At 44.0% G+C, this 27,000-nt stretch overlaps 1 protein-coding gene across 2 annotated transcripts; it reads right to left on the bottom strand.

The window, feature by feature from the left end:
• Positions 1-3,541: 3,541 nt before the first annotated feature.
• CPSF7 (cleavage and polyadenylation specific factor 7) lies at positions 3,542-26,933 on the bottom strand. Of its 2 annotated transcripts, none has more exons than XM_068975894.1 (10): positions 26,876-26,933; positions 26,145-26,253; positions 19,208-19,426; positions 18,276-18,379; positions 17,728-17,900; positions 14,279-14,693; positions 13,645-13,763; positions 11,026-11,194; positions 10,215-10,382; positions 3,542-5,547 (listed from the first exon to the last, which is right to left on the bottom strand). In XM_068975894.1, the coding sequence occupies exons 2-9, from the start codon at positions 26,196-26,198 to the stop codon at positions 10,220-10,222; spliced, it is 1,416 nt and encodes a 471-aa protein (XP_068831995.1). In that variant the 5' UTR covers positions 26,199-26,253; positions 26,876-26,933; the 3' UTR covers positions 3,542-5,547; positions 10,215-10,219. The 2 variants fall into 2 exon arrangements, with proteins under 2 accessions (XP_068831995.1, XP_068831996.1); XM_068975895.1 differs by having other exon boundaries at positions 17,755-17,900.
• Between the last annotated feature and the right edge of the window lie 67 nt (positions 26,934-27,000).

Here is a 27,000-nt window from a genome sequence, read left to right as displayed (position 1 = left end):
GTGCCTTCCTGGCCTTTCTCAGAACCAGCTCCCTTCTGACCTCAGGTTTTCCTCTTTGATCTTCATGGCCAGAGCATCTTGTGTGGACCTTGCAGGCTCCCTGGGCTTCCAGAAGCACCTGAGCCACACGCTCGCCATGTGTGCTGTGCCCTCCATGTCCTGCAGGAGCACACGGCACCTCAGGAGGGTGTGCTTCCAGAGTGATGCAAAAGCCACTCATCCCATTTCTCAGAAACTGAGCTCCAGAAATTTTTAAGTAGTTCATAGTGTTATTTTTCTACTCTCATCATGAAACAAACATTATTTTATAATAAATAAGTATTTTCTATTGTGGGGGGTTGTAGCCTTTTCCTTGTGGCACCTGTCCCTAGAATTTCTTCCACTTCAAGAGAAAGTAGAGACTATCCCCAAGGTTTGCCCTTGGCTGTGCTTAGTGACCCTGTGCGGATACAGAGGCAGCAATGAAAGTGTCCTGCTGAATTTCTTCCCCTGCAGCTCTAGTCTCAATTAATCCCTAAAGGCCCTGCCAGCTGCTGTGTCTTCTTCAGACTTGTCATCCTGACCACTCACATTCTTCACCTCGGCCCCAAAACCAGCATATTTTAAAAATTTATTTATTTTTGGTTTTGCTGGGTCTTCCTTTCTGCACTCGGGCTTTCTCTAGTTTCGGTGAGCGAGGGCTGCTCTTTGTTACGTTGCACGGGCGTCTCACTGCAGTGGCTTCTCTTGTTGCGGAGCACAGGCTCTAGACACACAGGCTTCAGTAGCTGCAGCATGCAGGATCAGTAGTTGTACAGCCAGCATCTTGTCTCTCCTACTTACAGATAATCGTCCTCTTTCCAGGATGTGGTGTGGTTAATTGGAAGAAACATATTCTAAACTTACCAGTGTTTTTTGGTCGTTTGTTTTAAAATTTCAAGTGAACATAAAAGGAACATATACTTTTATTTTTTAAGCTGGAGAAATGTTGCCCTAAATGAGTGTATCTTCTCTTCTCCAAGTAACCATCTTTAAAACTTTCTCATCTTACATGATAGTGGCCATTTTTTTAGCTCCAAGAAGCCATAAGAGAAGCCACTTTAGGAAACCTTGAGCCATATGGCCCCTTTGCTATCAGGTGACTCCTAGACTATCTGCTCTTACTCAGAGTAAAAAGTAACTGGCCTTTAACAATGTCATGCTGGTTTTTAACTGCTTATTTCCTGTGATCAGGCTCATTCTCAATCTACAAAGGTCTCCACTGTCCAAGCTTTCTCTTGTTTCCTTACCCTCTGTGTCCTCGCCTAAGAGCTGCCTTTGGGGTCTATCCAAAGACTGTATTTAGATAGGTCTAATTCAGCATGAAACAGTAACAAAAACTCCAATAGGAACATCCCTGACATTTCAATAGCATATCCCATGAATACAATTTTCTGCTGTTTCTCAAAACTGCCTTTTTGCCACCTAGCCCTGCTTTGAAGAAATCACTGTTATCAAACTGGAGAACTCATTGTCCTTGACCTCCCTATTTCATTTAGAGTTTCATTGGTTATGGTTAAAGAATCTGCCTGCAATGCAGGAGGCCTGAGTTCAATTCCTGGGTCAGGAAGACCCCCCCACCCCCCACCCCCAGAGAAGGAAATGGCAACCCAATCCAGTATTCTTGCCTAGAGAACTCCATGGACAGAGGATCTTGGCAGGCTACAGTCCATGGGGTTGCCAAGAGTAGGATACAACTTAGCAGCTAAACCACCACCACCCTCGCAGCAATGCAGAAAAATGAATGAGAGGTTCAGTTCTAAGGGGCAGCTTATAACTCACAGGGGCTTTAAAAAGCAATTCAGTCTCACCCCTGACTTGGCAGGTTTAGAGATGAGGAAGTAACATAGCCAAGCATCAGCTGGTTACTAACTTGTTAGAAACTTTTGTCTTACTTGTCTCAGTCTGGATCAACCCCAGTCCTCAATGGGTACCACATGAGGATGGGGATGAATGATTGAAAATGGGCACAGGATTAAAATAGGAAGTCATCACATTTTCTCCTTGGGTACCTCGGAGCATTGGGTTTCCCATGCATGGCTCCATAAATGCGCCTCCTTTTTAGTTTATTTTTGGCCATGCCACACTGCACGCAAGCTCTTGGTTCCCTGACCACAGACCAAACCTGCTCCCCCTGCAGTGGAAGCTAGGAGCCTTAACCACTCCACCAGGGAAGTCCCATAAATGTTCTATTCTTCTTGCTGCTTGTCAGAGCCAGCTGTGTGGATACAGCCAGTCATCAGAGAACATCATACAATAGAAACTGAGGCAGTGGAGGATGGCATCAGCACCAGTCTTTCCAGGTTTAACGTGTCAGGCTGTACTCACCGTAGTGTCAAGGGAAGCCACCATACACCATACACACCTGAAGAACTAACCTTCTGGGACAATTGGAAAGGATGAAGGAGCAGGCGCTGGTCACCAGAGCTGACAGAGGTTGCTCAGATAGATATTCACACTCATGCCTAGAACTGCCAGGTGACTGCATGGCAGAGGTGATCCAAGTCTTCCCCTTTCCATACTCCAATGGTAGCCCCTAGGAGAAACTGCAGAATGTATCTGCTTCTCCAGTCCAACAGTCCTCACACTCTAGTCCCCACACACATAAGCCATCTGCAACATAAAAAGTAGAATTCTCGAGTTGATGCAGCACAGGAAGGCACTTTGGCAGGCATGGCACACATCTGAGATGCAGGTGACCGTGGAACTCAACTTGAGAACAATGGTTTAAGTTCTGAGAGGCACCATGATAATTTTTTTTTTCCTGTAAGTTTGGTAACATCGTAGACCCTCCGGAGATTTCCCTCCTACCGCAGGTTACTTGTTTTTATACTGCTTTTGCCTTTACTGCTCACCTGGTCATTCGTTCGTCTTTTTATTGTGTTCTCTTCTTGTTCACTGGGCTTTTTAAAGTCAGCTTTCTGGAATCCCAAGGATCGCCCCTCAACACTCTTGCTTTCTAACCTGTACTTCCTTCTATTAGATAACAATTCAGTCTACATAAAACGTTCCCATTTGCTTTGTTGATGCTTAAAACATCCCAGTGTGGAAGGCAGGACAGCCATCATTCTCATCCTGCAGATGAGAGCCTGAGGTCATGCTGCCTGTCCATGGTCATAGATTTAGCCAGTGGAGGAAGCACTAGCCAGCCCATCTGCTAATTCCTGGCAGAGGATTCTCCCCTTTATGAACCTGATGAGAGCATAACTCAACTGCACAAGGCAGGATGTTGATTCTGGGAATGTATCTTAGGGATCTGGAAGGATAAAAGATGACCTAGAATTAGGCTGTTTAGATGGCCAAGGACAAAAAGCTAAACCTCAAGGGGCACCTCCAGAGCATTACACGAGGTCTCCTAGCTGTACCACACGCACTGCACCCCCAACGTCCAGTTCCAGCTGAGAACTCTGGGATTCACTCCCCTCCCTCTACATCAGCCCACACCCATGTCCCAGACACCTCAACAAATCTATGCAATGCGGAATCCGTGAAACAGCGCACACCCCATTTATTATTTAAAAATATTTTGTTACAAAAGGAAAAAAAATACAATGCAGTATAAAAGATTGACAGTGTCATCAAGTTTATTACACAATTTTCAACCTATCAGAAAGACAAACAAATCACCAACAACAGGGGGACGGGGCCATGGCCTTTTTGAGGGTTGGGTTTCTTTCCTTTTGCTATCAGGAAATAAAACTAAAAATTGTGTCATTGAGTAAAAACAAAACAAAATATAGGGAGAAAAAAAATTCTCCGGGTAAACGGCTTTTCTGGTATTCTATATATATTTTCTTCGCCGTAAACTGTCACCTTACTTGGTTTTCTCTACATTAAAAAGACACCCGGAGCTGCTCTTGAGGATAAGCACATCACTTAACACTTGGCTGGCTGGGCGGGGTGCCATATTCTGAAGTGGAGGCGGGGATGGGGTTGGGGGACAGGGGATAAAAAGCTACAACCGGTAGCCTCTGTCCCAAGGGAATGTGCCTCTCCAACCCTGGGGGGACTCCCTTAGTGACTGATTGAGGGCTGTGTCAGAAACGTGCAGGGAACAGAGGAAGGGTTCGGTCCAACTCAGTCTCTCCGCTCTGAGCCAGAAGGGTCTCCAGTGACCCTACATCTCACATGCCACGTCTCCTGTTAGATGTCACATGCCCTTACAGATGCAAGTAGAAGTAGCATCCGTCGCCCCATGGGTATTGCAGGACCCTGTTGCTGCTGCTTCTGTCAGCAGCAACCACATCACAATTTGGATGTTACGGGAAAAGCAATTCCATTTGCCTGTGTAGAAAATGGCCCCCAGAGTGGTGGTCCTTAGAATTCTGAGCTGAGCTCATTCAAGTCAGGCTCCACTTCTTCCTTGCTCCTTATCAGAGGCAGCAAGTACCTCCAGGCAGAGCGAGGGGAGCTATTAAGTCAAAAGGTGAAAAAATACCAAATTTTTGTGACTTTACTTACTAGTGCCAGGTTATCCCACAATAAGTAAAAGTATGTACCTGGAGGATGCAAGCCCATGCTCACATCGAACCTGAAAAAAGAAAAGCCTATGGAAGTAGGCCATATCCTGCCCAACTTGCCTCCTTCCCCATTCCTAGTACTTCACGAGGGTTCTTCACTGCTGAGGTCCGACATCCCCAACTCCCAAAGGCAGTACCTTCCTCTAAAACAAGGAAGCCGCCTTCTTGGGGGAAGGGCTCCACATGTGAAATGGAAAAGCCCCAGGGAAAGGGAACATCTAGTGGATGGAGCTGGTTATTGCAACAGGCAACCAAGCAAGAAGCAGTAGAGGGTGGTTAATGGCTCCGCCAGATCCCCCAGCAGACAGCAACCTCATGGCCCTTCTCTGCTTAGGAGGGGCAGGTCCACTGAGGAGGCTGGGCAGCAGGGAGTTAGAAGGGTTTGAGCCCTCCGGGAGGTTAGGGAAACAAACCGTCAATATGTAAGAGGGAAAAGCAAGAACAGGAGCTTTCCAGCAAGTAGTTTCTGTTCCCATGGTCCCTCCTCAAAGGGCGGGGAAGGTAAAGGAGTTAAACAAAGTGGTATGTTAGCAAGGGGTTTGGACCCTCTTGGCCCCATCAAACCTAGTGCTGAGGGCAGGACCCTGGGCATATTTGGCACACCCAGTCACTCTCCTAGATCCCACAGGGAGGATCCCTTTTCTTTGGGAAGGATTCTTCCCATCAACCTCACCAGTGAACTGCTCCTGGAGAATCAGAAACTCAATGCGTTTCCTTGGACAAAGCACCATTCTCTATGGAGACCAGGGATCTGGACATGGTCTCTTCCTGTCTTCCACCCTCCCAACCACATGGAGTCTTTAGGTTCTTTACCCTGGCAGAAAGGAGTGGGACTGGGAGGGCTGCCAGGCAATCTTCAATCCTGTAGGGTAGAGGGTATTCCCTGGGTGTCTGGAGGGGTTAGGGGCTTGGAGGAAGGGGAAGGGGTGGAGCGGCCTCCGTCCTTTAGTCCTGATCAAGGTGAGGAGATGCAAGTCCATTAAAAAAACATTAGCTTCCAACCAGACTCCTGTAATGAGAACATCAGAAGGGAAGAAAGAAAGCACAAGTTAGAGGTTACTTTCTGATTAACAAGGGCTTATAATAAATTATAGTGGCATTTTCTAAAGTTAAAACGTATGAAGTAGGGGATGCAGACAGAATGCACACGGGGGGAAAGTAAAAAACAGAATTGTCTGGGAATGTCTGGCACTGTGAGTAGTGAGGGCATGGCTGGAAAAGAATAGAGGAAAAAAGAGTACATCTTACTTTAAGGTTAGAGGGAAGAACACTGACAACGAAATGAGGAATCAAAGCAGTCTGACTGGAAAGGGGACTTTGGCAGGAAAAGTATGGAAACTGCTACGTTTCAAGAAAAGTTGCTGTAAGGGAGCATGGTGAGTTTAAACACTATTTCAGAAAATCTATTCTGAGCAAGTCATAGCTTACCTTAAGGGAAAGGGGAAAAATCTGGAAATGGGAGGTACAGTGGTAAGAAAACAAGCGTGTACATAACCAAATCCATTAACCCCCGAATACCTAAGAGGCCCCAGCGGGGAGCATGCACTTACACAGGAAAAACTAAACGTTTCTCCTTTTAAAGAAGCATACACATAGGTATACACATACAGCCAGAGATGTGCTAAGCTGTACTACATACACATAGGTATACGCATACAGCCAGAGATGTTCTAAGTTGTACTAAAACTCAAGAGATTTTAAGTCTTCCCTCAGATGACAGCTGTTGGGGAGGGACCAAGAAGCACTCTAACACCAATCAGGAGTGATCTGGCCAGAACAGAAAGCCTCTAGAGCAGGGAAATCAAAGAAAACAATCAGTAGTCACCATCCAAGAAAACTAAAGGCACAGTTAAGAGCTGCTCAGCAGTACAGCACTGCTGCACCCCTTGCACATCTTGACCAATCTTTAGGTCCCCAGTACACAGCCCTTGTTCCAATGCTGTAACACCAACCTGCAGGGGTGGCCTGGCAGTCTTACCATGTAAGATAGAACTGATGGTGAAAAGGAAAAGGGGGAATGAAATTTGGGCTGAAGATTTAAACTAGTGCCCAAGCTGGCAACATGGCCTATACATAAAGGCTCAACCTTAGTGCGTGCACTTACGTAACATGAGGAGCTAGCCAAAGAAAAAATACACTTGTAAGCTACCTGATCCTTCTACACTCTGAATGGCACTATTTCAGCCTGGGGTCCTCAGACTCTGTCATGGCCTCTGGCTTCTCTAAACATCTATGTATGCAGGCATCTTCCTCAATTTCTATACGAGAAATGAAAGCCCTCAGTGTCTTCTCAATTTCTTATCATATGGATTTCCGAATCTTTGTTATTAGACCAAAACTGAACAGAACGCTCAGTTTTCACTGGATCAGGAGGATAGCAATGAAGTGAGAATAAATATACATCAAGCAGGATAATGTCTTAAAACAACTACAAAAAGTCAGCGCCACAGACTGCCTAAGGATATTCTCACACTCCAAAGCATACACACATATACCACAAAAGAGATGTGATGTGGGAACTGCTCCTACAAAACAAGACTCAGAGGACAACTAGTGCACCAGAAGTAAACTACAGTGGACCCTTGAAAAATACAGGTTTGAACTGCACTGGTCCACATATATGAAGACTTTTTTCAATAAATTCATACTACAGTACTATACAGTGTGAGGTTGGTTGAAATCTGTGGATGAGAAACCACAGAAATGGGAGGGCTGATTGTAAAGTTATACGTGAATTTTCAACTACAGAGGTTGGTTCCCCTAACCCCTACACTGCTCAAGGGTCAACTGAATAGCACCCACTTCTTAGAGGTTATGGCTCCATTTTGGTGGTAAAGTTTGAATAGATTGAGGCCAAAGGGGGTCAACCAGACTTTAAGCCTCAGAGGTTGAGGCCATCCTGAGGAAGGGTAGACAAAAAAAAGGCTGCTGATTTTTGTTGCCTCTAGATGGAACATACCCTTTGCTCTCAGGAACACCTGTCCATATAGTATAAATACTATTTTTTTAAATAACTAAAAGGTTTTGTACACAGAGCTTGGAAGTTCTTAATATAAATGAGACTAATTATCCAGATGGAATAACCAACATATCTAAAGGATGACTAGGAAACCTGGGGAACTAGAAAACCTATCTCAAGAGTTAATTTTCCTCATCTGTCATAGGCCTGCACCAGCCAAATGACTGTTTTCTGGGAACTGCTGGGTTATAGGATTTTTCAGATATCCAAATTGAACCATCCCATAATGGAAGAAAACTGCCATTTTACAGGTGGATAAAACGAAACAAGACGACAGCTTTTAAAGTTTCAGGTTCAGATGTTCAACCCCCAAAATTCAAATCATCAGTGGATCTCACAATTTCTCTATCAAAGGCTGTCAGACAAGCAAAGGCACCAAGAATAGTGATGTGCAGTTACACATTCCAACTATGAAGCTGAGCGTGGCCCCATGCTTCGCACACACCAAGTAACACCTCCCTGGTCACTCTCATCCTAGCTAGCTGCAAAGGACACACACGGTGGGCTGCAGGGATTGGGGAGGGTGGTGACTGACACTGAACCTCCAAGCAACACTGGCAACTGTGCTAGCTCCAGCAAGACTGAGGTGCTGGTGCTGCGACAGGAGGGAAAAGCTCAATCAAAGGACCGCTCAACCCACCCTCCTGCCCACCTCAAGACAGAATTAGGCCAAAGCTGTCTGTGGGCTCCACCTCTCTTGAAGCCTGCAATTCTGGAAGATATATGGGCACTTCTCAAAACTCAACCTAGTGCAAAATCTAGAAAGAAGTATCTAGAACCCACAGCCTAACTGCTGATTTTCTGAGGGGTATCTTAGATTTCCATTAATATCAAGTACTCCAAGACTTTGGAATAAACGAGAACAGAGAAGGGAGGCAGGTAAAAAATGTTGGTTAACTTCATTTCCTCATATATCTGCTCTCTACAGAAATGACAAAAAGAATTCCCAACTACAACTCTGCTTAAGTTTTGTTTTTTTTTTAAAAAAAACAAAACATTTATTTATTTGGTTGTGTTGGGTCTCAGTAGCAGCATGCAATTGAGGGATCCAGGTCCCCGACCAGGGATGAAACCTGGGACCCCTGCATTGGGAGCAGAGTCCCAGCCACTGGACTACCAGAGAAATCCCTCCGCTTAGGTTAATGGCAGACAATGTCCAACCACAAACTAGAGGGCAACGGCTGAACAGAACAAGACTCCTTTCTCAGTAGTTTGGTAGGTTATCATTAGGCAATAGTTTGTAGTCTAGCCACTGCTTGTGAACGACAGGCACTCACAGAAGAGGAAGGGCTTCTTTTCCCTTCTTCATCCAGTCCCCCATGAATCCACCCCAAAAACACACAATACAACTACTCCAACTCTTCACCCTCCTCAATTACCATGACTTCAGACCAACCAAACTGGTTAAAACCCAGAACATTTTCCTAATCTACTTGATGTGAAACTACAATATTGACAAGAGACCCCAGAGTATCACCTGGTTCACGCAACAGCCTTCAGGAACCACAAACAGACCATCCCCACCAGAGTCTAGACTACTTTTAAAGATCTCCAAAGAAACAGAGGCAACAACTGCTCCTGCTTGCTTATGTACCAGAAACAATCTTTGTCGGAAGTTTGGTTTCAGTTGGGATTGCCAAGCTGGTGGGATGTAACCTGGAGCCTGTCTGAGAATGAAAATAATGAGCTAAGGTTCCTCGATCCAGCCAAGCCTACCTCAACTTTTCAGTTACTTGAGTTAACATATTTAGTTCCCTGCCCCCAACCCTCCTGGCTTTTGCTTTGATTTAAAAAAAAAAAAAAAATGCTATCAATGCATTTTTCCAAAACATATCCTGCCATTGAAGTATCCTCCACATGGTCTCTAAAGCTTTAAAGATAATTTTTTTTTTCAGATCTGCTTTCTCCTTTCTAACTAAAGTATCCTGATTTTCAAAATCTTTTAAATAAGATATTAATTCTAAAAAATTATTAATGTTGCACCTTGAAAACTTACAAGTAGGCAATGGTCTTACTTTTCTCTGTCTTGGCCAATTTCCCTGATTTTTTCATTTGAAAGTCTGGTGGGGTTAAAATAACAACAGTGAGGGAATTCCCTGGCGCTCCAGTGGTTAACACTGCACTGCCAATGCAGGGTGCACAGGTTCAAACTCTGGTCAGGGAACTAAGGTCCCACACCTGGCATGGCAAAAAATAAAATATAACAGTAACAGTAGCAAAAGCTATCATTTATTGAGAACTTACTATGTGACAGATATTATGACAGCTAAATGCTCTATATGGAATTAGCTCACTGAATACTCAGTAATCCAATGAGACAGTTGTTTTTATTATTTTCACTCACAAATGAAGAACAGAAAGTAATATGGCTGGAGGAGATGGGATGTGTAACCTGCAGACACTATGTTCTTAGCCATTACACCATGTCAAGTGAAAGCAGTCAAAAAACAAACAAAAGGCTTAATCTCAGGTCCATTTCAAGGTGAGACACCTCACAAACAAGCAGAAAATCTGCCCTCCTGAGTTTCTGGTTACGTAAATCGGAAGTCCTCCCATCCCCTTTACCTGCTTTAAAAGGAGGGAGAGAAACCTTTACTATCAATACTTTCTCTTTCATAAGAAACCATCAGCACGCCAGCGGTGGGGCCCTGTCCCACCTCTCTCAGTGGTGCCGGTCCCGCTCTCTGTCCCGGTGTCGCTCATGCTCTCGGCTCCTTTCTTGGAAGTAGTCATCGTGCCGATCTTCATTATGAAGCAGGTCCCGGTGCCTCCTGCTGCTTTCCCGGGACCGGCTTGGTGACCTCTCTCGGGACCGATGTCTTTTCCTATTAGAAAGACTGGCTTCAGACTCACTCAGAAGACCTACCCCATTTTTTCCAAGAACCTGGTGTTTTAGTGTCTCCTACTATTTGTTAAACCACTCTTCTATTACTCTATCATGGGCCCACTGTCTGAGGATATTAGCTCTTTAAGGACTAGTCTTTTAAAGAAAAGTAAGAACAAATTTGTTGAGACTTATTAATGTATCAGGCACAGTGCTAAGAGCTTCACATGCTTTATTTTACTTAATCTTTACAATAGATCTGTAAGATAAGTACTATCACTGTCCTCTTTCTAAAAATGAGAAAAATAAGACCTCAAAAGTTGAGTAACTTTCACACTCAAGGTCACACAGATAGTTATGAGCAAAATTCAAATCCAAGAATGTATGGCTCCAAAGCCCACGTTCTTAACTACATTGGTCTTTCTTCCTAAATAAGCCCATTGCCTCACCCAACACAGATTTCAGACATTACAACATTTATTAATGTAAACATTTGATCAATTTCTCCCCCTTAAAGGCATGAGGGCTAGGTCTGCTCTTTTAGCCAGGTCCTTGCCAGATACCTGTGTTCCTTTCCTTCCCCTCCTAACCCATGGAAAAATGCTGCTCAGGGCTAGCCGCCACTGGAGCAATTATCAACTCACCTGGATGAGCTCCCGCTGGCACCCACACTGTAAGACTTGGCTTCAATGCCATGAAGACAGTCCTTAAGAGAGGAGATGAGGACACGGCAACGCTCATCATTGGCAACACGGGACTGTTTGATAACAGCAATGGCTGTGAGCAGTGTCTCAATCGCGTCACTGTAATCCCCTGACGGGGGTGGATGGAAAAGACCAACAGTAAGCAGAGGCAGGAAACTGATGAAAAGGAGAACTCAGGAGGACACAAACCAAGAGTAACTAGCTGTCCCAGAGAACCACAGTATAGTGGATGAGGCACAAGCGGCAAGTATAAAACTGTATTGAAACGATATTCCAATGGTCTGGAATCAGACAGATGCTCTCAGATACTGCTCATGGATGTATAAACTGGCATGTCATTGTCTGCAGGCTATTTGACAACACCCATTATAATAAACAATGTGCACACTTTTTGACCTAGCAATTCTAAAAATTTTCAACTTCTGCTCATAAGTATATAATTTAAGCAATGTTTGTTTTAGCATCATTTGTTGTATTAAAGAATCAGAAACAACTTAAAAGTTCCTTCAATAGGGTCTGACTATATAAATTAAGGAACATTGGTTCTACAGAATATTACATAGTTGTTAAAAAGCATAATGTCATCTGGATATAAACAAAGCAATCCATGTAAAGCACTTAAGCACAGTACCAGACACACAGTAAGGGCTCAATAAATGTTATGTATTAGCTGATATAATAGATGATCAGAATATTGTTAAAAAGCTGTAGGGAACACATGTAAGAATTAAAGATTTTAAAATTTAATAAAAAAAATTAAAAAAATAAATAAATAAAATAGCTTAGAAATCCAAAAAAAAAAAAAAAAAAGCTGTAAAACAGTATTCCATATCAAAATTATATATATATGATGCTATATGCAAAAAAAAAAAATCTGAAGGACAGAAACCATGGTAGTCTTACTGACAGTTCTTGTACGGAAGTCTTCCATTTAACACTGCATAGTTCTGTCTGAATTATTTGTAATCTATAACCAAACATGTATATGCACAGAAGTAACATATAGTTAAAACATGTTATATTGTGTGCATACACACACAAACACACATTTTAAATTATGCTGCCATGAAGAACTAGCTCCTTCACCATCTGAGCAATACTCAGACTCACTGACAGTGGTCGGGGTGGGTACCTGCACACTTCCTAACTAAAGCTTTCTTGCACTGCAAGAGCCTTAAAGACAAGATAATGCAAGGAAAGCATGAAACCAGGCAGGGGCCCAGTGACAGGACCAGCAGCTTCCTCGTGCAGGGTAGTAAAGAACAAAACAGACTGTGGAGGAGCTGCAATTCTGTGGAGGCCAAGGAATGCTGGGATTCTGGCTCGCCCAGGGGAGGGAATTTTTGCCTGTTTTGTAGGCAGTCAATAAATATCTGTGGAATCGCCAGTCCAGGTTCGATGCATGATACTGGATGCTTGGGGCTGGGGCACTGGGACGACCCAGAGGGATGGTATGGGGAGGGAGGAGGGAAGGGGGTTCAGGATGGGGAACACGTGTATACCTGTGGCGGACTCATGCTGATTTATGGCAAAACCAATACAATATTATAAAGTAATTAACCTCCAATTAAAATAAATTTATATTTAAAATAAATAAATAAATATCTGTGGTTTGAATGACTGAAATGAGAACAAAACAAAGGGAGGAGACAGAGGTTCAGTTACTGATCATCTCAATGTGAAGGAACTGGTGGAGAACAATGACTGTTTTTCTTTACACTGTGTATCTGATTTGCTACAATGAGCATACATAACTTTTTAACTTAAAGAGATTTACTCAGATGTCAATGAAGATTTCCAGTGGAAAACAGAGAGAATATATATACATGCTTTCTCTCTTTACTCTGCATTCAGATTTCATAGTAAAGATAAGAAATTACGGAAAATGGACGAAAACAGTTATTTCTTAGATATGACAATCTATATCTACATTCATGTGGGAAACTCACAGGAAGAAAATGAATATGATTAGTGTTATAATGTGAAACGTGGATCAGAACCAGGGAACTCTCTATATTCTCTTCTCTTAGGAACCAAAGATTCTGTTTCCTCAGCTCTCAAAAGCATGGCTTCTGGTTCTGCCCACTTAATACTGACAACAGGGCAAAAGTTAGCTGTAAGGGTGTATCATGGCTTAAGATGACACCCAGTAGATTTGTCTCTTTCTAGGTCAGGCTACATGGAAGCCGTCAGCTCTGCCTTGATCCTCAAATATAATCAGATTCCATATCAACCATCATCATCAGTTCTAAAACCTCAAGGTATACACAGACACTAGACCCAGTGATCAACCACTGAGATCAAGATTTCCAGGAGGCAGGAAACACCACAATGAGATAGTATTAGTTGTTTATATTCTACACATTAAGTTGGTTTTCATGGGGCAGGTCTAGATACAGGCTAAATAAACAGTCTCAGTGAAGCTCCCCAAAAGCCCAAAACCAGGTTATTATTGATTTTCAAAATGTACCAGTGCTCCAATTTTATCTTGGATTTCTTACCAATGGAAATGACAAAACTGAAAGTAAGCAGAAGGCAGCAAAGCTAAGGATGACTTACCTGCACTGGCTCCAGATACAGCTTTGGAAATGGCACTGCTGGAAATTGCTCTGTTCCGCTTCATGATGTCTTCAAATTCTGCTTCACTCACTGTAGAGGGCGGAGGGCCCGAATCTCGGCTGCACACAGAAATACAGAGACAACATCACTCCTGACTGCGCACACCCAGCGTCATCTTACCATCCTCTAGAGTACTATGTTACACTCTCCTGTATGCTGTCTTAAACGATTCTAAGCCTGTTCACATGTTTTATATGTTCATGTTCTCTTCAAAGACAGGATTTATGTGCTATACTTTTATAATTTTGGCATGACCACATAGTGCTAGACACTCATAGCACTCGTAACAGTGACTCAGAGCACTCAACTTTATCAACCACCTGAAAAAGGGATACAAAGGACACAGTTTGGGTGAGAGGTTAAGATGCAAACAAAATACCAAATAAAAACATTCTCTAACGCATAGTTAACTATTTCCCAGGACTCAATACTATGACAACAGAATTTCCACAAGGGAAAAAGACAATAATAGTTCAGTGCTCACTTACTTCCTTGGGGAGAAGAAAATAAACTTAACACACTGTCTACCCTGCTATGCCTGGCTCAGATTTAAAAGGAACAAGATAGTCCTTACCTGCCATGGTGGTTATAGGGTGCTGAGGCCTTCATGTAAGTATCTGGTGGAGGCCCCACTGTGGCATTTGGTGGGGGGAAGAAGGCTGGATTGAGGTGAAGGGCAGGTGGGATGGCCCCAGGGGGGGGTACAGCCAGATGAGGAGGTAATCGAGGAGGAGGGGGCATGAGATGCTGGTAGTGGATGCCAGGAGGAGGAGGAGGGACCCCAAAGCTTGAGGAGAGAGGTGGTGGGGGTGGAATAGGGGGTGGGGGCAGACCCATCAGGGGAAGGGCTGAAGGAGGGCGATTAAAGTAGGGCAGCACACTGGGGGGCTTATCCACACGGGCAGATGAGGGCACAAGGTTCTCAGAGGGTGTGGCCCGTCCATCAGCAGAATCACTAGAATCTCGGGAGTGGGCCCGTGGAGGTATTCCTACGAAGAAAAAAGAATTACTGTTACTGCCCAAGTCTTAAACATAACCATGGGACGAGTTCATCCGTCAGCAAGTCATCTGACACCACACTAAGGAAGGTGACAGGTGGCTGAGGAAGAAAGTAAAATCTACTGCCTCAGAAAGGTTAGAGGCAGCCTAGTTCAGACATAAACGCAGGAAGCAGTACCACCCTAAATTCTGTGTGCTAAAGAATTCTCTTTATCTAGAACTCTCAGTGCTTCACATTTAAATTATCCTTAAATTTGTTTTCTATTTTTAAATGCAGAAGGTTCTTAATAACCCACAAGAAAAATGACAGTGTTGAAATATGTTCATTACTGTTGAGCTGAATTCAAGCAGATTAAAAATCTCATTTTCTCTGGTAGGAGTTCAGGGACTCTTTCCTTGGGCTTGTAGTAGTTAACCTTTTCTATCCTGCTATATATTTGAAATGTTCTCTTTGCCTTGTCACTTTGGCCAGTAAATTTGCAGGAAAGGAGGGACAGGCAGGGCATGGACAACACTTCTTCCATCCAAGTACCGAAACTGGTAATTGGGATAAGGAAGAGACACACAACAAAAAGTGGAAGATTAGAAGTTAAATGAAAGAAAGTGGGAGATAGGCCAAGAAAGTGAAAGTGAAGTCGCTCAGTCATGTCTGACTCTTTGAGACCCCATGGACTGTAGTCTACCAGGCTCCTCACTCCATGGGATTTTCCAGGCAAGAATACTAGAGTAGGTGGCCACTTCCTGCTCCAGGGGATCTTCCCGACCCAGGGATCAAACCCGGGTCTCCCGCATTGTAGGCAGATGCTTTACCTTCTGAGCTACCAGGGATCATATAAGATCAGCCCATAGAATGAGCAGATGGCACACAGCTGACATCAGGGACTCCTTGCAAAAGCTTGGTACAAAATATGTCTGAAATCTGGGAAATTCCTACTATATTTCAACAGTCCAAACCCTCTACCCCAGAGGGTAGCCTTCTAGGAACATGATCATGGTTCATTGGTATGTCATTGTGCAAAATGGACTCAAAACATGTCTGCATACTGCTGGAAACATGGCTCTGATACTGTCGAGGCACTTGGGTTAAACTTGTTCCCTTTTTCCAATTTAACAGTCTACTCTAAGCCTGGTTGATGTGAAATCCAAGAGAAGAATGTGATCACATGGACTTGGGAGTCTTGGATGTAAAAAGATGCCATTAGGAGACAAGTGTGAAGAGGCGAAAAGAAGAGTGCTCCTTCAACAAAAACTTGTTAGTAAACCCTAGCTCCTGATGAAAGCATTAAGTGGAATCAATCCCTTTGGCAACCACCCTGGTCTCTCTAATGCAGTGTATCACCAGGGCCTCCCACAGCATCTTCGGGCTTTTCATGTCTCACACACATGGCAACTTGCTTCCTCTCTGAGTTCTCTCAAACCGAAGAAAGAACACTACAAGTGTAACCCCCTGAAAGTTAGCTCCCTTCCCAGCTACCGTTCCCACATCAGCAAGGGTGTTTTTTGGTAGCTATGGCTACAAGTCCCAAGAGTAGCAACCATTTTTAAGCAGACTATGTCAACCAGCTGTACTGAGTGAATTAACAGGGTCCAACTATATCAACATGACAGAGCAGAAAAACAATTCAATCCAGCAAAGAAAGGTAAAACCCAGGAGTAAACAGCCCTGTGGTATTAGGACAATTAGGTGTTCAACATAAATGTAAAATTATACATCTTACGAAAGTCAGAAGAGGGCTGAATCAAACAAAGACTCTGAAACAGAATGGACTCTGAAAATTCATGTTATCAAGGAAGAAAAGTTGTGTCTTCTAACACAGAGCAATAAGAGTTCACAACACTTCCATCTAGGCTCTCAATCTAGTTATAAGAACATAGTTATTCCTATGCAAGAGTTAAGTGACTATATTTCCACCTTCAATCAATCTATCCAAGGTCCCAGTAGACTACTCAATCAACACACGGCACTATTTTGAGAAAAGGACTTAAGCAGTTACAGAAAGTAGGTAACAAAACTTTGCCATCACCCTCATTGTAGTAAAAGGCAAGTAATGGCAGTTGGCTGTTTCAGGCAGGGCCTTGCCAGGTAGCTGCACCTTGTGAGGTCATGACAATCCAAAGCTGGTTCCCAGGTTTCACAGGTTCAGACACTGATTTTAACAGTGGCCCAGGGGTGACTGGACCCTAGGAGATGGATTCACACTATTCAAATTCACAAGAGACTGATTCTTAAACCAGAATGCCAATTTTTTAATTTACAATGAGAAATACAACTGCCAAGCAGACTGGAATATTCGTGTCACCTGGTCAGTGCATTCTTTTCCCAGCAGGAGACCCTAGTTGGGAAACCAAATTAGTATCAGAAGATGGCTTGGTGAGAACGGGGTCAGAACAAAGGGAGTAAGGTGAGCTTAAGGCGCACCATCATCAGGCTGATGTGGCACGATGCAACATCCTCTACTAATGGGAAACACTTGCCAAACGAACCGAAATAGCAGGTAATCAGAGGGCACCCAAGCGCCCTGGTCAACGCTGGAGAAACACTGTTAGATTTTTACTCTCCACCATTTCTTTTGTCGATTCATTAAAGAGTACCTTCCAATGTATAACAAGATTACAGCCATCTTTATGTACTATATTTGTATTTTACTGTGGTTGCTTAGTATTTGATAGACATGTCTTACAAGTCAGTCAGTCCATTTGCTATATACTGATTTTTTTAATAGAAAACACATAATTCAGAGGTGACAGGAACTTTATACACTATGTCCAGTTCAAATGGGGAAGTAGGCCCTAAACAGTAAAGTGACCTGCCCAAGGTCACATAATGAGTTAGCAGCAGAAATGTATAATCTGAACTACCTGACTCCTGGCACATAAGTCTCATTTTTAGCTCACCTACTGCCATGCTGCCACCCATAATCATCACCACCCTCCCTCAAACTCCTCCACAATGCAGACCAAGCCTACAGCACAGAAAACAAACCCACAAAATACACCCCCTTCATACAGATGGTCTCCACGTACCCCCTCTTGGGACTCGGACGCACTCACGTTTCCGAGCCTGTGCCTCAAACTGTGACAGGTTCTGCCGGGTGGCTGGCCTCACATCCACTTTTTCTCCATTAAGAACTTTTCCTGGCAGAAGTTCCAACAATTTGTGGACAGAGTTTTCAGAGGCTACCACCACCTCAGCATACCTTGAGGAAGAAAAATTAAAAACGTGTGAGATCTACTAGACAATCAAAAGAGAAACACAGAAACTCTCTTCCGCTTTTGGTAAAGCAAAGGATGCCCTGCTTATATTATATACACAGAACTATCAACAACAAAAAGTGTCAGCCTAAAATGTTCCTATTTATTTCAAATTAGAAACCAGCTTTCTTTGCCCTTCAATGGATGGATGATGTTCTCCTACCTCGCAGTGAGGTCCCCATTCTAAGGTGGTTTGTCAAAACCAAGGCAGTAAACTGGGCCAGGGTGGGAGGGATTAAATTACAGGGCCAAAATAACAGTACAGATCTGTTATCCCAATGGTTACAAACTAAAAGGGGCTTCTTAAATCCAGACCTCACCCTTTGGACTGGCCATTTGCTCGATTCTCTGCAAATTTCAACTCCACCACATCATAGACTCCTATAGAGCGAATAACCTGGATCAGCTGCTGGTCTGTGGTCCACTGGGGCCGGCAAGATGGAAAAGGAAGAAATGTCAAGAACTATACCCCCTCCCCCAGAATGTCCCAAACCCTTCCCCCAAACCTAGGAGTCTAGTCATAACCATGACCCCCCAAAGGAAACCCAGAAGGCCATCAGGATGTCAACGAGAGCAGGTTTTAATATTGTCCTCACCCAGACAGAACTACAAACCACCCACCTCTGCCCCAATCCCCGTATCTGAGACTAAGAAAATTAAAACCTATTTTAACTCTGACTGCCACGTGGATCATCAGTTCAAACACTGATTACTAGCAGCTTTTAGTTGGAGATCTGACAGGCAGAGTTGATCACTGTCAACAACTTCCCCCTCAGTATATACAATTCTTAACTTGGAAAAAAACCACCTCCCATCACCAGCCCCAAAACATGTCACACAATAACTTTTGCAGAACAACAATCACCACCTACCCCGAGTGTACTACAGCTATCAAGGTCTTTGCTCCCTCTCACCCATCATTATCACAGGACCATCTAATGACCACCAAGAGTTCAAGGTGTTCACTCTGAAATCTCATCCCACAGATGACCCTGGTAGACATAAAGCCCCAGGGTCAGGGGCGGTAACAAGATGGCAGAAAAAGCAACTACCCACTTAATCATTGCTTTCTTCGGCACCAGTACGTCCTCAGGATAGTTCTCTTTCAGAGATCAATCCAACCTGATCCCAGGAAAAAGAAATCCAACCCCATCAGAGCACAAAACAGTGCAACAGTGGTTTCTGAAAATGCCATCACCTCCCAGTGCTCTCCCTCCAGCCCACCCAAGCCTTTTTGGTTTCCCATGCTCACCCAGGAGAAACTGCCCACATAGACAGCAGCTCGCCTATTGCGCAGGCCACTGTAGGTGTACAGAATTGCAGGGGTCTTGTTATTGGGCTTGGGAGATGGCTCCTGGCGAACAGGAGGAGGTGGCTCAGTGCTGCTGCTTCTGTCATCTGAAGGCTGTGAAGTGGCTGTCAACACGTCATCATACAGGTCAATCTGATCTGTGTTGTTGAACTCTGGGTCCTAAGAGACGGGGCGTTGGCAAAGATGGGTTTGAAAACCTTTCATTTTGTTCATTCTGTTTTACTCTAATTTACTTACAATCCACAGTCAAATACTTTGTAAAACATATAAAAACTTCCCCATGTAAAACAATTTTAAAAATTAGGTTTACGTAGGTGTTTCTCTTAAGACCCTATTAGAAGTCTGTAGTGTTTCTAGCTGTAATCAACTGTGAGGCTCAAAATGTACATGACAATTAAGCAAGCACACTAAGAATGCACAGGGCTCCCCTGGTGGCTCGGTCAGTAAAGAATCCACCTGCAACACGTGGGAGAGCTGGGCCCAATCCCTGGGTCGGGAAGATCCCCTGGGGGAGGGCACGGCAACCCACTCCAGTATTCTTGCCTAGAGAATCCCCAAGGACAGGAGAGCCTGTTGGACTGCAGTCCATGGGGCTGCAAAGAGTCACACATGACTGAGAGACTAAGCGCAGCACAGCAAGAATGCACAGAAAGACATCTGCTATTGCTATCAAGTAAGCCAGCTTCCCAAGACCACATTTATACCGATGAAATTTTCAACATCTTACACTATTTCCAAAATCAAGAGTTACACAAAATTTACTATTCTACTTTATAATGCTCTAAAGCTCACAGTATATAATACCATCTTTCCAATAAAATAAAAAGGAGGTGAATAATTGGGGTTTTTCCTTTATACGTTCTAGTGCATGACGTGCAGATCCAACACATCACCATGACATTTATATAAGAAACATCTCTGAACAATACCAGAGGTATCTAATGATATACAAAAGCCGTCCAAGTTCTCTAAAACATAAAGCTCAGCAAACAGAACAAGCACCCTTATCATAAGCTGTATTATACTAACCATTTAGAATATGAACATGCATTCTGGAAGACAGGTGAGATACACTTTTTGTCTGTGTTATATATTACTGTTATAGACTGAATGTGACCCCCCCTCCCCCCAACCCTGCAACACAGCTCCTTGAAGGGTTTCCCAGGTGGCACAGGGGTAAAGAATCTACCTGCCAATGCAGAAGACACAGACAGGTTCAATCCCTGGGCCAGGAAGATCCCCTGGAGAATGGCATGGCAACCCACTCCAGTATTCTTGCCTAGAGAGTCCCATGAACAGAGGAGTCCACAGGGTCACAAAGAGTCAGAAACGACTGAGCACACCCACCCACACTGAAACACTGTTCCCCAACGTGATGGTATTAGGAGGTGGGGCCTTAGAGAGGTAATTAAAATGAGATGAGGTCTTGAGGGTGGAGCCTATGAAATGTATTAGTGCCCTTGTAAGAATTAGAGCTTGCTTGCTCTGCTCTTCATCATGTGAGGCTACAAGCTGGAAGAGGCTGCAACTGGAAGAGGCTGCTCACCAGAACACAAACCTGATCTCAGTCTTTCAGCCTCTGGAACTGAGAAATAAATTTGTTGCTTATAAGTCAACACATTTTTAGTATTATAGCAGACCAAGCTAACACATATCAAAACTCCTAAAATCATAAAAAATACTAATAAGGGAACTTAATGTTTCAGAGTTTTCAGTGCTATTATCTTAGAGAGGATCTTTTTATTTTAAGGACAAGTTGTCCTATTTTATTTTAAGACAAGTTGTTCTTTTTTCACCCCCAGGTAACAGTCTAAAACATCCAAACAGTGCTAAAGATGAAACTGCCAAAAAACAGATACAAGGAGATACTGGAGTGTTTTAGGGACACTATCACTCATTCATGTCATTGCTGTCTTTTAAAAATGGGAATAAAGAAAGATCTATACAAAGGAAATAAAAAAAGAACCTGATTTGGCAACTTCCTTAGCTCCTTGAAGGTGAATCATTTCCCCTAATGCACCTCAGGTGTGGAAGCTCCAGTAACTTTCTCCCTTCAAACCCATCACAAGAATTCCTGATTCTGGAGTGCAACTAGAGGAGTCACTACAAAACACATTCTTAGACCTACATACCACCAGAAACTTTAGGGAAACAATTTTATAGTTTCTCAGTTTATCTGAAGTAAAAGGGAAGAACATGCATAGCAAGATAATGTAAATACCTTCAAATGTTACCAATACTCTAAGAAGCCCAAAGGAGAAGAGTTTGAACCTTGTAAAAAAATCTCAGAAAGAGAAAAGAGCATGAAAAAGAATCAGGGAGGTAAATAAGCACAAGAAGACTATCTTAGGTAGTCAAATCTATAAATAAGGACCTTGCATAAAAAAGGATGAGTATGATGGGGAGCTGCCAACACTGGAGAGTATAGAGTGGATAATAAATTTAAAAGGTGAAGAAAGTCACAGCTAGTAACTCAATATTTTGTGTGTAAAATATTTGACAGTCTAAGTCTCAAACAATCCTAACTCTAGACAAATCATTTATTTATTCATGCACTACATATGATTTGCTCTTATGGTTCAAGGTGTAGAAAAGACCTAAAAACCACCTGATCCTCTTCAGTGCTCTAATCCTAAAACAACACTACTTCAAACCAGGGTAACTTTTTTTTTCTTTAATTAATCAAGGATTGTGAAATGGAACCTAAACAAGGAAACTCACGATCTTGTGTGGTCAGTGGAACCAAACTGGCATTCTTTCCATGAAGCATCTGTGATTCAGAGATGCATGTTGAAACGTTTTAATACAAAGACTATTGCTGATAACTGAGTCGTGAACATGCAGACATGGGCAGCTCAGAGATCAAAGGTATCACCAGGAAATCTCCCATACCGTAAGCCTCAGTGAACAATCTACTCTTTCAGGGTTCCTTAGAGAATACGACAGTCTCTATCCCAGAAGACTCTGGTGTATGGATTATTTTACCACTTTAAGAAATACAAAAGGATTCAAGGAATGTAAAAGTGTCACAAGATTCAAATGGTCTCTCTGGGCCACAGAACCTCAGTTCAAAGAATTCTGTAGGAACTGTTCTGATGCGTAAGGCAGACCTATTGAGGATTCCCTTGAAGAAATAATGTATCAAGTTGTATTTGCATCTAAATCTCCTAGCAACACTAAGGGGCTAAGACAGGAAAATAGGTAAGGACCTGAGGTTTTTCTGATTACCAAATGAGCTGATGATTTATGCAGTTAAAGCAAAACCTAATTCTACAAATTAAGTGAAAAATACAGTATTTTACAGGCATTGATGTTAAGGATTTCATTTCAAGGAGATTAGAAAAGATGTATTTAATACTAAATTAATACCAGGGAGAAGTTTGCATTTTATAGTAGAGGAATAGCTCTGATTGTCTCAGGAAGCTTCTTGGTTTACAAAAGAGAACTTGCATGATGTTTGAATTTAGGTAAGAACTTCCCCACCTGAATGCTCAATGTTCCTACTTGCCAGCCCTTTCCTGTTATCTAAAGCGTTAGTCACTCAGTCGTGTCCGACTCTTTTGTGACACCATGAACTCCAGCTGGTCAGGTTCCTCTGTGCATGGAATTCTCCAGGCAAGAATACTAGAGTGGGTTTCCATTCCCTTCTCCAGGAGATCTTCTGACCCAGGGATCGAACCCAGGCCTCCTGCATTGCAGGCAGATTCTTTACTGTTTGAGCCACCAGGGAAGACACAGTAATAAAGCTTTTTCTCAAAGCAACCTATGTGAGTTAATTTTCTTATAACTGTAACCAAAGCTCAATGCTTTTGGCTTTGTGATTACTATTTCCACAATTCCCACCTTACTCTCCTTCCCTATTACGGTCCGTTGCTGTCGACCACCAGGAATAGAACCTCTTGAGCACACAAATCCATCTTTCCCCTTTTATCTCACTAGTTCTAACACGATGCCTAGCAAACAGAAGTAGCTCAGTAACTATTTGCTGAGGAAACTGAGCATACTGTGCAAAGCACCCGTCTCAGCACGAGAAACAGGAAAGAGATGAAACACTCAGCAGCGATGGCAGCCTTCAGTCACTTTCCGAGTTGTTCTCCTCAGCCCAAGAGAGACCCTATGAACTCCGAGGTTCCCTCTGTAACACGAGTGAAGTAGCTCTGCAAAAGACGCTTTTGTAGCACATACTGTAACATATCTGGAGTCAGCACCACAGGGTTCCATCTAGGAACAGTGCTTTGCTCCCTGGGGAGCAAAGTACACATGACAAGGTTCTTGTGCAGGGGTAAGTTGGGGTGAATTAGTAACATTCCTATAACATTCTAAAACACAATCTGTACTGTTGGCCTTCAATCTAAGCTTACTTCTACAATCCCAGTCAAACAGCTTTTACCACTTCTCCAAAGCTTCCAAATTCTACTAAAACCAGCTTTGCTAAAAATTAACTCATTTGTGAGGGGAAAAAGCACCCTTTCCTGACGTTCCCCACGACATAGGACATTTAAAATCTATACTTTCTTCAACTTAACCAAGTACCAAATTGTCATTTCGGTACAAATATCTACTTGATTTCACACACACACACAGTCCTGTTTAACTGAGGAGACCAGAGATCAAATTGTTGAGACCAACAACTCAGTGGATGAGACCTGTCTTGTCTATGACCGACAAGCAATACTGCTTAAGAAATTATGAAATCTCACTTCTCAGACCACATGTGGCTAGATCTGTGGTCAAGGACCCTGTTCTACCCATTTCCCAGAGTGAATCAGCAGCAGCACTGTCGTCAACCCACAGATAATGAAATTAAGGGGAAACGAAGTTTTTAAAATTAGTAATAGAAAAGAATTAAAGGAGACTTTTTTTCTTGCTATCTTACATTTAAAAGAATAACATAAAAAGTAGTAAAAGTCTTGATTCAAAGTAATATGAAAAATTCAGGAAAGCAAATGGTAACTAAATATACTAAGTCTTTCTTTTTATCCATAAATAATTGACTTATTTGAAATTTAAAGAAAGATTTTCATGTATTTAAGTTAATCAGCAGCCACATGTAGACGACTGCAGTTTGCCTGAGAAGACATGGGAAAATGATCAACTTTTGCCAAGTGAAAGAAATGGCACATAATGGCATATATAAACCTCGTCTGCTGCTTCACATCAAAGTCAGGGTCCATACTGTATAGCACATGGAACTCTGCTCAATGTTTTATGGCAGCCTGAATATGAGTGAAGTTTGGCAGAGAACAGATACATGAGTGGCTGAGTCCCTTCTCTATCACAACATTGTTAACAGGCTATACCACAGTACAAAATAAAAAGTTTTTTTTTTGTTTTAAAAAAATGAGGGTCCAGAGCACTTTCCTTCTCTGCTGCTGCTGCACTTTCCTTCTCTGCTGCTGCTGCTAAGTCACTGCAGTCGTGTCTGATTCTGTGCGACCCCATAGGCAGCAGCCAGCCAGGCTCCCCCATCCCTGGGATTCTCCAGGCAAGAACACTGGAGTGGTTGCCATTTCCTTCTCCAATGCATGAAAGTGAAAAGTGAAAGTGAAGTCACTCAGTCGTGTCAGACTCGTAGGGACCCCATGGACTGCAGCCTACCAGGCTCCCCCATCCATGGGATTTTCCAGGCAAGAGTACTGGAGTGGGTTGTCATTGCCTTCTCTGCTTTCCTTCTCTAGCCTGGTTTTGTTTTTTAAATCCTCTTTATAGGCCCTTACATATAGCCATTAAAAGATGAAAATGGGAAAAACCAGGTTACTCAAGTAGAATAGTGCTGAAAATAATCCAGGCAGGATATTAAGTTTTAAGTACAGACTTCTGAACATTCTTGAGATGTTTTCTGAATTGACCTGTATATGAGATGATTGTTTCAAGGAAGATCACTGTATAATTTTCTTGACATATCATAAAGAGATCAACAAACTGAACTCAGAGTACGTGAGTGGGTCTCTATCTGCTTCTGAACTGGTTTGTCCAATACCTTTACCTCCTCCCACCAATTACATCATCAATAAAGGTTATTACTAAAAAACTAACATTAAAAAGCCTATGGACTTCTTAAGACCAGAGTCAACCTACTTCTGAAACAAGGAAGGCTGAAAACAACTGGAAAACAACTGACATTAAATGTTAAAGTTATCTTTCATACTTGCACTGCCTTTTGAAGCGAAGGGGTACTACGTTTCTCCAGCTGCAATTTGAGAGACTCTCAAAGGAACACATATCAACATTGTCTTCATGAATGCTACAGAACACCTAATTCTGATTTTTAAATGTGGCTAGTCGGAGAAGGCGATGGCACCCCACTCCAGCACTCTTGCTGGAAAATCCCATGGATGGAAGAGCCTGGTAGGCTGCAGTACATGGGGTCCCTACGAGTCTGACACGACTGAGCGACTTCACTTTCACTTTTCACTTTCATGCATTGGAGAAAGAAATGGCAACCCACTCCAGTGTTCTTGCCTGGAGAATCCCAGGGACGGGGGAGCCTGGTGGGCTGCCGTCTATGGGGCCCACACAGAGTTGGACAAGACTGAAGCGACTTAGCAGTAGCAGTCTTCCAGGAAACTAACGTTCAACTTTGGCTTACTGGAGAATCAAGTTCCACAGGTTGATAAACCACTCTGTTAAACCTAATTTTTATTTGCTCTTAAATCAAAGCTTTTAAAATTAAGCCTGGAGGCTTTAGTTGACATAAAGCGGAACAGGCGTTAAGTCTTGAAAGTCTGCGCTAGAGGGAAGATTTTAGATCTGACAGACGTGTGTTCAGGCCGAGCAAATCTTCTACCACTGACAGAGCTTGGGACCCCTGCAAGTTTGCTGCAAGAGATTCCTCGGCCGGTACAGGAAAATCCCACTGCTCCCGAGGACTCCTCACCTGATTGAATTCCTCGTCAGCGTATATATCAATCAAGTCAACTCCTTCTGACATGGCTTCGGAAGGAAGATCTCGCGCCCGGAGAACGGACAAAGCAAGAAAGATGCCACTGCGGTATCCAGAAAGAAGCAAGAGTTACAAAGCATAAGGGTCCCGGGCTGGAAGGAGGGCACTGGTTGCCAACCTCCCGTCTCCAGAGACGCAGCATCCCGGCAGTCCGAGCTCGGCCCCACCCGCTCCGCCCCGCCCCCGGCCTCGCGCCGCCCCTCGCTCTCCCAGGCCACCGGGGCTCGCGGGGCTCGCTGCCCATCACCCTCGGGCCCGACCGGAGCTGCGCCGCAGCTGCCCGTGGCGCGACGAGAAAGTCCAGGCCTCTGCTCCTACGGGCCCTCGGATGGCGCTGCGAAGAACGACCGCGGCGAAGCCCGCAGGCCCAGCCCGCCGCACCTGCCGAGGCCCCCAGCAGTCCGGGCTAGAAGTCCCTGCGGCTCCCGGAGCTCCAGCCACCTCCGCTCCCCACCCAGGCCTTAGTCCTCGCCCCCGGCTAGGCCCGCCCCGCTCCCTCCCCACAGACCCGGCCCGACGCCCTCGGCCCCCTCCCTCAAAGGCCCGCGCCTCCCGCCGCCCGCCAACTCCGGTTGTCCCAAACTCAACCGACCCCCTCCCCGCCTCAGCGCCGTCCCCAAACCCTCTTCCGGCCCAGCCGGCCCCCGGCCGCGCGCCCCCGTTACCGGGAATATGGCGGCGGCGGCGGCGAGTCTGGACTAGGCCCGAAGCGCGCGAACCGCTCTCGGCCCCAGGTCCCGCCCCCCCGCGCCGCCGGCGTCACACGCACAGCCACTTCCGCCATACGCGA

This window comes from Capricornis sumatraensis, chromosome 8, assembly GCF_032405125.1.
Source record: "Capricornis sumatraensis isolate serow.1 chromosome 8, serow.2, whole genome shotgun sequence".
Taxonomy (NCBI): Eukaryota; Metazoa; Chordata; class Mammalia; order Artiodactyla; family Bovidae; genus Capricornis; species Capricornis sumatraensis.
This window is presented reverse-complemented; position numbering and strand designations above follow the sequence as displayed.

Excerpts from the sequence above, each read along its gene's own strand:
- CPSF7 (XM_068975894.1), bottom strand. The coding sequence starts at position 26,198 with ATGTCAGAAGGAGTTGACTTGATTGATATATACGCTGACGAGGAATTC. Across the intron at positions 18,380-19,207 it reads ATGTGGGCAGTTTCTCCTGG|TGGACCACAGACCAGCAGCT; the intron begins GTGAGCATGGGA and ends TGCCGGCCCCAG. Across the intron at positions 17,901-18,275 it reads GCAAATGGCCAGTCCAAAGG|GTATGCTGAGGTGGTGGTAG; the intron begins GTGAGGTCTGGA and ends TTCTTCCTCAAG.